A 12,317-nucleotide genomic window follows, 5' to 3' on the forward strand; every position below is an offset into this window, starting at 1 on the left:
CAGATTTCCTCACCTGTAATGAGAGTTTCACTGAAGACCTATTACAAATACACATAGGAGGCAGCACAAAGGTTTTTTTCTTTCTTTCAGGACAGCTTCATCTTTTTGTTTTTCTTATAGTGTTGTGGTTAGAGGCTTTAATTCTCTGGCATGTGGTGTATGGTACGTTTTTCAAGCCCTGCGGCTTTTGGGTCTTAGGATACTCTCTGCTCTGTGACTTTATGAAGCTGCTTAAAAGCTATTTTTCTAATTTCTGAACTGAAATTCCCTTAAATTTGTATTGTACAATGTCGTCATTATGATTCAACTTTGTAGAATACCGTCTTACTTCCACAGGTCATCTTGTTCCATGCTCCTTTTAAGATATTCACGTGCAATTTTAATCCTGTGATGCAACAACCCTACCGAGTTGTCTCTTGTAACTCAGAATTTCAGATGTAAACGTTGCTTTAATGTTACTCATGGTTATCTCTAATCTCAGTCTTGTAACAAAACCTCTTGGAGAGTTCATGCTCTTTTGTCTGTGCTTTTTATTTCAAATGCGTATTTTCTTGGAAAGCGAGTGACGATATAATATTTGGAATTTTTTAAAATCGTCACTGCTCTTCTGAAGAACTTGGTGAAGTCTAGTATTAGTGTTCAAATAGGCAGGTGAAAGCTTTGGAGACTGGTAATTTGTACCTCTGAAAAGCCGCACTGCCTCGCTTTTGTCTCGCAATTTATTATGCTTCCCAAGTATAATGTGACACGCTGAATAGGGCAGGGGGTGGGGACATTGTCTTCAGCTGACATGCTGTTATCAGCGGGACTGTGTTTCTGGACACAAGATTTCGCAGTCATTGGTCGTCCGAAGAAAGCCTTTCCATCTGAGGATTGGACAAGAAGATGCGTCAATTTGCTGCCCGTCTCCAAGGTACTGGTGATGCTGCCTCCACAAGCTGGCTAACGTCACAGCTCCATCACCCAGCGGGGTGTGGGCTTTTTTCTCCTCTTCTCCGTTTTAATTCTGTATTTGCTTCCTACTGCATTTCTTAATCTGTCTTCTGCCAAATGCTAACAGCATGATATTTTGCAATCATTTAGGTGAATACAAGAAGGACGAACTCCTGGAAGCTGCTAGGTGAGTGCTGCTTAGAATATTAAAGGAAATTTTGGGGGTGGAAGCAGGAGAGGAAAAGGGATTTTTAAAACAGTAATGTTTTGTCATTGCCTTTCCATGAAATGATGCAAACAAACCACTTCATTAGCATAAATCTCTTCGGACTTTACAGTCTGGTACAAATGGAAAAGCCTGTTTATGTAATTGAAATCCCCCACTATGGTGGTTATAAGGTTAATATTGAGTTTTTGCTTTAAGCTGCTGAAATCCTCTTTATTGCTTTGCGACTGTTCTTTTAGGGGCAATAATATTGGAATTTTTCTTTTGGTTTTTACTGCTACCTTAGGATATATTTTGAAAATAGATTTTATCAGAACAGAGCATTAGGAAGCCTATACAAAAGGTGTAAAGTTCAGTTGTATATTCCAAAGATGCTTTCATCCTTCCTTCTGACAGCACAAGTCTGTTTTATATAGACTGTTAACCCTTCTAAAAAGACTTCTGGATATTGGTATGTAGTAGTTTCAAATGTTATGGGCCATATGCTATGAAAATGTATTTAATTCAGAACATTTAATTCTGTAAATGGCTTTCAGAGGATCTGTAAAATTAGATAAAGCGAATGTAAGATGAGGTTAAGGAGAGACATTAAGAGGTGTTTTTGCATGATCTTTTGTAATACACTTAACTGCAAATTTAATATTCTTTTCTGTATTTATCTTTGGTTTTGAAATGTCTTTTTTCCTATTGTCATAATCCTCTCCTCTCCGTTTACAGGAGTGGTAATGAAGAAAAACTGATGGCTTTATTGACTCCTTTAAATGTGAACTGCCATGCAAGTGATGGGCGTAAGGTAAGTTAATACCTGCTTTGTATTTCTGTTATTGAAGGAAGGGCAATTTAACCATACAGGGAACCATAGATGTATAAACCAAGAGAGAGCGTGGTGAGGGCGGGGGGGAGAGGGGCAGGAACCCGTGATGTCTTTTCACCATAAAATTAAATGCTGTTGTACTTGATGCTGGCAGTTGTGACAGATCAACAGTCAGCAGACGTGGATTTTGTGTGTGTCTTTTCTTTTAAATGTCAGACCTTGGCGTACATGTAAAGTGAACCCTTAAGACCTTTTGTAAGAAAAACAAAGTGTACTGCTGCAGATGAATAAAATAGCTAAGGGAGGAAAGTTATTCGTATTTGAACATTGTCTGGGTGAGGTGGTTGGTATTCAGCTTAGCTCCTAATGCCCAGCCACGTAGACTGGCACTGTATTGATATGCTTAACACCTTCGGCATTTTCTTAAATTTGACGTTATTGTTTTGACTTTCTCTGGCAGGAACGTTTGAATGAGTTTAAATTAGAGATTAGGCGGAAACTGAAGGAGGGGAGAACATACAGACTGAGAAGTAGATCCTATGATTTTTGATGTTTTAGACATCAAGATGGTCTGTCTAGACTGTTGAATTTACAAATGTTGGTTATTTTTGTATTTTTTTTACTGTGTACCAGAATGTTCTTAATCTGCATGTCTCAAAAACATCTCTCACATGTAACAGTACATCTCTCACTCTTGGACAGGAAAGCATGGGAGTGTTTTCCTTTATAGTTTTCTTTATTTCTGGTGGAGCGTATCGGAGCATAGTATAAACCTCTGCCTATTCTGGGCCTGTTGTGGAACAGCCCAGTTCCACTAAAATCAATGAAGATAGGCCAGTTTACACTGCCTTCGCATTTAGAGACATGTTGTTGCCGATTATGAAAAATGTAACTCCATTCTGAAAACACTCCTATTTTTAATAAACATTTTAAAATATTTTCTCAATTGTAATGCCTATGAAACCTACTCTTTGAAAGAAAACCTAGCCAGTTGTTTACTTGTTTACATTTATCACTGGTTGAGAGTTTATGAATCTTCCAGATTTTTATACCAATTTTATGATCTGAGGACAGGCAAATGAACAAGGGCCTTATTTAGTTCAGCTACATCAGAACTGATGAAATATTCCCCTTGTTTTAAGATTAAACATATTGCCCATAGTTACTCATTTCCCTTTTCTGTTTTTAAGACTTTACCATTCAAATTAAATTGTATGTAGGTATTAATAGTGCAGTGTGTTGTTTAATTAAGCATGGTGGTATACAGCAGTGCGTTACTGAGTAATTCAGTCCCCATCACGATTGATTTAAGGCCAAAGGCAGAGTTGTGATTTCTGTCAATATGGAGACGAATAAGCTCTTGGAGACATGTTATCTAGAACATTTATCACTCTAAAGTAAAATTAAAAAAGCTTTTAAAATTTATATTAAGCTAGCAGAACATATTTATGTATTATTGCAGCCTCTGAATTTCACTGCAATAATAAATTGGAAATTTATGCACAAACCTCTGAAAGCATATTGCAGTTAAAGCTAATCAATGTGGACACTTTGATAATTTGTGTGTTTGGTTGTTGGTAAATGCACTGGTTATTAGAACTCCTTTTAAGTTGGCTTGCCATTGATATTAATTACGTTTTTTTAATGATGTCTACCAGATGTATTTTTTTTTCCCACCATATATGTACAGACTGTTTCGGGTGAAGTAATTCTCTGTAGCAAGTGTGCTATATAGCTGCAAAGTATTTAATTTTTAAGGCAAAGCTTTCAGGTCCTGTACTAGTGCAAGATTGTTTGGGGTTTAATCATTCTGAGCCGTGCTGCAAATTAAGTGAACTTTTCAGCCTACAGCACAGCATTCTTGTAAATGAAGGTCTCCGCTGGTGTAGCAGCCTCCAGTTGACCTATGCTGATTTACACTAATTTGTCCATTTTGGAAGTTAGCTTTTGCATTCCTTGATGCTTTTTGTAGTTATTTTTTGCAGGTCTGTTGAGTTTTCAAGTGTCAAACTTATCCCAGCATAAGGCTGCAGACTTAACGCAGCTGTCAGGGCCAGAAGTGCGGACTCTGCGGAGTGGCCTGAGATTCTCAGCGTCATGCTTGCTCTGCAGTACGGACGTATCCACAAACCCTTGTGTTCACGTTTCTCCAGTTTGGGCATTCCTCGGCTTTGCATGTTTCTGAGGTGTCCAGCACAACTCTACTTAGCTTTGTAGGTGAGGAAATTGAGTCGCAGTACTGAATGCGTGATTATTTTTTCTGTGTAGCAGGTGATGGTAGTGGTTTTTTCATACTTCAGAGTGTGAGCTTTCAGCAGTGGTCATCTAACACCCATTGCACTAGAAATGAATAGTAGAATAGTTAGAATATTGTTAATCCCAGTATTGCTTATTTCATTGCTGTATGCAGTTTACTTCCCCCAGGTACCCAGGGATCTTTTCTGTGTGCCAGGCATACTATCATCTGGAGTTCCTGCATTTCCCAAGCACCACATCTGCTGTGAGAGTGTGCCTCATAGAACGGATAAAAGGAGTGGAAAACTCTGACAGGAGCACAGTGGTTTGAAACCAGCTTGGGTTAGAAATGACAAAGACTTAACTGCATTCTGTGTGCTGCTTGCAGCCTTTTTGAAAAGTATTGATGGCCAGAGTCTGATTCCTACTGGACAGGAGTCCATGCTGCTAAAACAGTTACAGCTGGTGCTGATAACCATTGCTCCATCTGTTTATTTAGCATAGAGGTCAAAGACTGAATAGGAGTGAAAACCAAACTTGCCTCTTCCCCTCCAAGTCACAGTTTAGACATATTAGATGAGCATTGTAGAAATGTTCACATCACTGATGCTCTTCAGCTGTTGCCTGAAGAGGGAATTCATTCTCTGTTGCTACTCTTGCAATTCTTTTCTGGAGTGAAAAATGAAGGAGTGTGTGTAAAAGAAAGAACAATTTTATACATTAGCTAAAGCATTCCTGCATACTAAGGATCTATGTAATTGCGGGCGTTTGTTTTGGTGACCAAGGAAAATCAACAATAATATCTCAGAGAAACAACTGTTTCATTGAGCTAGGTAATGGTTGATTTTTTTTTTGAGTAAGTGCACTAGTACTGATCTATACAGTGCAGAGCTATAAGGTATGGTGTATGCAAATGAGTGTTATGCAAAGGTAAGATTTCACAAGAACTGGTGGGGTTTTCTGAAACTGTTCCATTTGTTTGTTTTTCTTTAAAAAGCAATACCTGAGCTGAAACATAACAGTCATTTTTCATGCCATTTAGTCTTGCTTTGATTACTTAACAGGAGAGTGAAAAATCACAGAAATGTTAGGATGTGTTGTGTATAACATAAAATTTGCTTATCTTCAACTGTTTTAAAACAACAGGTTCCTATCTGCTACTGGAAGGTAATGCTGTATTATTTTGTCTTGGGAGCTGGAATTCTGACTTGTAACAATAGTCACAGTTTACCTAATTCCATAGTTAGTGGCAAGAGACAGGCTTAAAACATAATGTATCATGGTTGCAGGTTGAGTTGAAGCCATCTCTTAGCCCTCTCATTTGCTTTGGGAAGCTGTTGTGGGCACTTGAAAGGTGTTTCAGGAAGAAATTGATGTTGCCTCCATTTTTTAAATATAGAAGTGTCTGAGCTAATAAGGAAGCACTGGTTTTAGCAATTCAGATGAGAACTCTTCTTTACAAGGCAGACTTCCCACGTCACAGCTTGACAGCTTTCCAAAGTGAACTGCATCCAGCTGACATGGTAGCTATTAGCAATGAGAGGTTGGATTTTTGTTTTGAAGTTGGATTTTTGCTGGTATATACCATCCTGCTCCTGTACTACATTACGCATGCTCAGGTCATGCCAGCACCAAAACTCAAGTGTCAGTTGGATAAAACCTTTTCTTTGTACAAGGGAACCCAACTCCTCCAGTCAGGAGTTACTCAAAAAAACAGTTTGTTTTACTCCTTTTCTTCTGAAGTAGAGCAAATATCTGAGATTTTGAGCTCTTTGGAGCACAGAACAATTATTTTTCTGTAGAATAAAATGAATGCTTCATATTTTGAAAGTATAGTTTCCATTGATATGTTGCAACTGCGTTTTGTGATTACATTTTGTATGAACTATATGAAAAACAGAGAATACCGTGGTGTTACCTATGAGCAGTCTGGTTTCAGGTATTTGTTCAGCGTGAGGCAGGAATTACTGCCAGGAGGCAGCACAGGATGCAATTCCTCCGCAGTTATGATGTTTTTCTTCCTGCGTCTTCCCTCCCTGCCTTGCTCCTTAGAAACTAGAAATGTAGAAATTTCTGCAGCAAGTGAACCATAGAGCCTGCAAACGCGCACTTCAGTTATTTCCCAGCACAGGACCATTCAGCACTGTAGATGAGGCAGTGATCCAATGGGAAATCAAAAATAGGCAATTATTTATTAAAAGGCCATTTCTAGCATGCATGCGGTTCTACTTCATTTTATTTCACTGCAGTCTTCTGGCTCCTAGTGCCCCTTTCTTTGTTTATTCCCACTTTTCAGTCCTTAACAACTCCCAGTACCAGTCCTTAATACGTGGTATTATGCCTCTCTAAAGCCCTTGTTGTTATGTCTTTGTAGATGTAGGCAACCCTGGATCCAGAATACCGGTAGCAGGCCTATGCATTAAACTTTGTGAGTCATAGGAAACGTATGCGCCTCTTGGGTTTGAGACTGCTTCTTCAACCCATTCCTTCCTGCCATACAGACATTAATTTTTTTGTGCATGGCATCATCCAGGTACAGATGTAAGAAATCCAACTCTGAGGTGGTCTGCAATGTGGTGCTTAGTACCAGCATCCTTGGCCTGAAGCAACCACTGCACAAGGTCTTGCATGTGGAGAGAACGGAGTGCCCCTCAGCTCCTGCTATGGGGCATCTCTGATATCAAGTAACATTCTGTTGGATGGAGATGCAGATTCCTTCTCTTGCCTCCTCTGCTTCTTTCTATCTGCAGCCAGCTTGATCCGCCTGTAAACAAAGGGCTGATAAATAGAAATTGAATTCTAACAAGATCAGGTGAGTTATGTCTCCTCTTACCAAGGAGTCTCCAATTTGCTGCCGCTAAGTTGATTTGCCAACCCTTGTTCCAGAATTCTAGTTGTTCTCTACCATTTTCATGAAAAATCGTGCAGTTCAGAAGAAAATTGGTATGCCATCCTATTTCTGAGTCTGTATGGAACGATCGATCCACGTTTTCACAAGCTTTTTCTTTACAGTTATTAAACCTACAGACTTGAGCAGAGGTTGAGATTCTGTTGTAATCATCTCTAGGAGCTGGGAATTGAAGAAAAATGCCATGCATTGCAAGACTTGTGAACACATTGTGGGCTAGTGACACTATAAACCTTTATAATTGTGTGCATTTTTCTTGTGCTACAGTAATAAAAATGAAAACTAATAACACATAAACCTATAAGTCTGTTCTATACATCTGTGGTGTACAAATTACATTCAGATGAGTATGGAACATCTTTTAGTCGAAATTATTTCGTATATAAGTGTATCATTTAGATGTTGTGAAAATACATACTTTTCTACAAACAAAAGCTACATATTTGAGCAAAAGACTTGTGAGCAGATAATTGATGCCAGGCATTTTTGCCATACCAAAGGGCATGTCTGAATCTGTGTGTACTCTACACATATGTAATTTTTTTTTGGTCACATGTTATATATTATTTAGTGTCACAATGTACATGTTATATTCCCCAAGATTTTTTCAGCTTTTTCTGCTGGTATACGTTGTTTGTTTGTGGTGTTTGTAGGTATATCAAAAGTCTCTAGTCTCAAGGCTTATCTGCAATAAAAAATAACTTGTGCAGAAGAGAGGAGCAAGGGAATCATATACACTCAAATGGCATTAACAGTTGACTGTGTATATTCTTGGTTTAGAACAAGTGCTTTCTCCTTGATTAATCTAATAAAATTAAAAATTTAGAAAATATATTAAAAATCATTTAACTAGAAAATGTCATTTTATTTCAGGATAAAAAGACAGCTCCATATGGAGTAAATCCGAAACAGTTACTCCAGAATAACTGAGTAGACAAGCCGTTGCTGAATCTCCTCACTGGCATAAAGTGTCAGTCTGGTTTTGATGGAGTGCTATAAAATCACTTCTGTGCGTGGGAAATGTGCAGATTTGGGGCTCTTCATTTGTGATCCTGAAAAGATTAGCCAGAAGTTTCACGATGCGTGATTACGGCTTTTTTGAACTGCAGTTATGGAGACACGCAATAACAGCGTTCTCTGTTTGCTGATGTTTGCTAGCGTAGTGTTGGCCCTGACTGATGGCTTCTAAACACTGCAGTCTTTGGTGCTGAGCTTGGGTGCGTTCCATGGAACGCCTGTGTATCAAAGGTATATCTAGGGGTTTGAAGGTGTGTATTGATATATAGATACAAATAAAGACAAACTTAAAAGTATATAGGTATATATATAGCTATATATATTAATATAAACTTTTATATATACCTAGCTGTGTGTACTTATGTGTATGTGTGTATATCTCAAAGATATAGCTATAGTGTGTTTCCCTAGGGGAAGATATGAGCCAGCACTCCTCTATTTTTGCAAGCTAATTTTCTGGGGATTGAGGGAGGTTGGAGAGCACATCTATTTCTGTTTAAAACAAAAATGTTATTCTGAAAGCTTATGGTTTTAAAAATCTGGAATTTAGGATCCTTCTTTACTATGGTCAATGACTGTTGCATTCTGCAAGTGCTGCAATTGTTTATGCTGCTTCTGCGACCTCACCAGTGACCCATATTGGGTATGGACACGTATACAATCATGGGAGAACTTGTTATCAGATGCCAGCTGCTCCATGGCAACTGACCTATATGTGCTCTTACCCACCTAAGATATGAAGTCATGTACAGTACTGAGTAGACCAAGTGAAAAAGGGCAGCTAGGGGTTTGACTACAAGTTGATCTCCAGAGCTCACTTCCAACCTCTGTTATTCTTTGCTACCTTGGTGCCCCACAGTAATACATTTGTATGGTCCCTTCTCCCAACTTTGAGTTGGATGAAGGGCTTCATAACCATAGACCCTATCCCTGTGTATGCTATAATTAGGAGGATCAAAGGAGGGAAGATGGACTAAAGTCCTTCTAAGCAATTCTTTCCTTAGTGAATATGTGCCTCAGTAGTAAAAATAAGAACTGTAGATCAGATGCAGACATTTTTGTACTCTTTTCAGTTATAGCTATACTTCTCTGTAACTGAGTTAAATATCTTAAATCAAAGTCTGCACTCAAAATTAAGGGTCCTTCCTGGATTTAGGTAACGGAGTATTGTGAAAAAAGTGACATTTCCAACATTCAGAAAGGTTACAAAGCAAATGCCATAATGTTCGTGATGTGTCTGGGGCAGAAGTGTCCAATGCACTACACAGATAAAAAGAACAATTTAAAAATTGCCACAACTGTATTTTGCCTTTGAAACATCATTTTGTTTAAAAAGATAGTTCCCAGGATTCATGGATATCAGAAACAGTGACAAGTTTTGCTCTTTTTCTTGTGCTGTGATCCCATCTTGTTTCTTCAGCTAAGCATGGTCAAAATGGATAACACAAGACTCCGTCCCGTGACTTTGTACGCTGTAGATGACTGGGCTTAATTTCTATCCCTGGTGTCACTTAAGACCCTCTTATAGCCAAAGATGATATCTTTTGAATAAAATGTAAAACTAATCTACCTGCTTCAAGTTTCTGTAACAAGATCTTGAATGTTTTCCCCAAAAACTTTTGGTGAGTATCCCTTCACCTGTTTCCATTTTATTAAGAAATTATTTGAAGTGTAGCATATCATATCCATGAATAGAAATTGTGCACTTGAAGGACTGGGAATAAATTGTTTACTCTGTATTCTCTGAAAATCAGGAAATCTCATTTGTTAGGTCTTAATCGATGTGCTCTTTGGGAAACCTTCAAATGTATTGAAGGTGTGGGGTTTTTTAAATACCTGTACTGTTTCCCCTTGATTATTAGCTTTGCACAGAGGACAGCTTCTTGCATTACGCTATTATCCATCTTCTGTCAAGAGAAAACAAGTCAAACTGGCAGATTTTTGGCAGAGCTGCCGTTTAATATTTTATGCACATTAACTAAATGCTGTGGTCTGGACTTGACTCTCTCAGCTCACAGAGCATCCAGAAGTTGAATACTGATGATGTTTCTTCTACTGTGACCTCGAGAGTGGAATCCTTTCCTTCACAGAACTTGCTGAAGTTATATTTGAGTTGAAATGTGGCAGCTCAGTCCATGGACTATGCATTTGCTTTCTGTACATGGTTGACTACAGTGAATACTGTAGGTGCCGTTTCTGTCCTTGGTGTCACTTCCCTCTACAAATACCTGCACAAATACCTGCACGTGAGTGTGAGAGATACTGAGAAGTAAACTGTTGCTTTTTGCTAATGTCATCTTCCTTAAAAACCATTGGTGAATTGAGGATTCAGTTTAAAACCTGTTGAGTACCCATGTAGACTGTATCAGTTGGAGTACCCTTCTGAATGCACTTGTTGACTGCTTCAGAAAATTCCAAGAGTTTTAAACGTGGAACATCCCTTAACACTATTTTACCCTTCCCAAGGAGATCATGTTTATCCAGGTGTCCACTAACTCTAGCTGTTGTTGTATTGTATTTTTCCTGGTACAGATATAAAGATTACAGGCCTGTAGTTCCTCAAAATTTGTTTTAATGATTGGTTTCCAACTTTCAGGTCTTCATGTACCACGATAGTCTTAAGTGAAGGTGACATACCACTAGTAGTTCACCTCTTTCATTCTCCAGTGCTCTCTTGGGTGAATGCAGTCCTGTCCTGGCAATTTGTTTATGTTCCTTTTGATAATGGGTATTATTACCTCTTTTATGCTTAATTTAGTTGCAGACAGATCCTTTGCTAAGCTTCACCATGCTCCCAAATATCCACATGCTCACTTGCCAGTATCCTAGTATGAGAACTACTTGTTTCTTCTAAGATGTATGCCATAAAAAGAGTTCCTTTATTTTCTCCACAACAACTTCTTGCCTGCAAGAGCTCTGTTTCTTGCCCTAGCATCACCTTGCTCCACCAGACTGTCTGGTGGATTTTGTGGTCCTAGTGGGCTGGAAGAAGGATTTATGGCTGGTCTGAATTTCTTTCACTAGTCACTGCTTAAACTGTTTTGCTTAATTGTATTTTCACCTTTAATTGGCTGGAGTTTGTGGTCCTTGTGATTTTCTTCGGCTTGTAAATTCAGCTTTTCGAATGATGCCTTCTTAATTCTAGTAATCTTTTAGTTTACTGTTAGTCACACTGTCTTCTTTCACTTCATCAAGCCCTTCCTAATAGAAGGTATGCGTCAGCACAGCTCTTCCAGTATTGTCTCTGTTAGTAGTCTTTATGCTGTCTGTAAGACCTTAATTCTCTTAGCTACCACTTTTAGCTTATTGTTAAAAAACTTCCCAATTTTTTCATAGCTCCACTTCCTGAAGGTTAGCGCAGTTTTGCTGGATGATTTTTAGCAAGCGTTTCCCCTGTAGATAAGTTGAGTCTGTTAGTTACTGTTAAAGAGCAACTTCTACTGCGAGGTTTTGCAACACGTGTCCCTTGTGACTTGGTACCAGCTCGGTAGTTGCATTTACTCGTGTGGCCTCCTTAGCTTCTCTGTGAAACAATCACTGATAGCATCCAAACATTGCACCTGTTGAAGTCGCTCAAAGCCCTTCTGTTTTCTGCCCTTGCTGCCTCTCATTTGTCTCAGCACATCAGTTATCACTTGCTAATACAACCCCATCATTGACTTCCTAAGTTGTAGGGATAATTCAGAGTGATCGGTTTAGTTCTAAATGAAAACGCTACAAACACTTACGTGCGAGGAGAGGTGTATTTACATAAGCATTTCTAAAAGTGTTGTGTAAGTTGACTGAGCAGACAGCAGATGAACAATAAAAGGGGAGGAAAATGCCAAAATATAGCATGGTAGTTGATGTTGGATGTGTCATTGATGAACAAGAATATTGAGGTTCTTTGATTAGTCTTTTCTAAGTAATGTAATGCACTTCTTATAAAATGGCCTTATTTCTTTACAGATGAAATTCTTTAGAATATCCATATTCTAATAACCATAACTTTTCAATTTTGAAACATACTAAAAGGAAGTACAAGAAATTCTCTGCCTTTTTTCCTATATTTTACAAGGCTATTCTTCAAAGAAGCAGTGAAGTCTACTTGACTGGATTATAAAGGCATTACATTTTAAAATTTGTGAGTTATCACTGTAATGCAAAAAGAACATTTTGAATATTTTTGTGAATTATTTTATATT

The 12,317-nt window shown here is 38.4% G+C and overlaps 1 protein-coding gene across 2 annotated transcripts in view; it reads left to right on the top strand.

Moving 5' to 3' along the window:
• TNKS (tankyrase) overlaps positions 1 to 12,317 on the top strand; it is a 151,865-nt gene that overhangs the window by 77,813 nt on the left and 61,735 nt on the right. For both annotated transcript variants that reach the window (XM_086612603.1, XM_086612604.1), the window contains exons 4-5: positions 1,084 to 1,120; positions 1,877 to 1,952. In XM_086612603.1, coding sequence (XP_086468729.1) covers positions 1,084 to 1,120; positions 1,877 to 1,952 — 113 coding nt within the window. The remainder of the gene's footprint in view (positions 1 to 1,083; positions 1,121 to 1,876; positions 1,953 to 12,317) is intronic.

The sequence above is a fragment of the Tauraco erythrolophus genome, chromosome 5, assembly GCF_009769465.1.
Source record: "Tauraco erythrolophus isolate bTauEry1 chromosome 5, bTauEry1.pri, whole genome shotgun sequence".
Classification (NCBI taxonomy): domain Eukaryota; kingdom Metazoa; phylum Chordata; class Aves; order Musophagiformes; family Musophagidae; genus Tauraco; species Tauraco erythrolophus.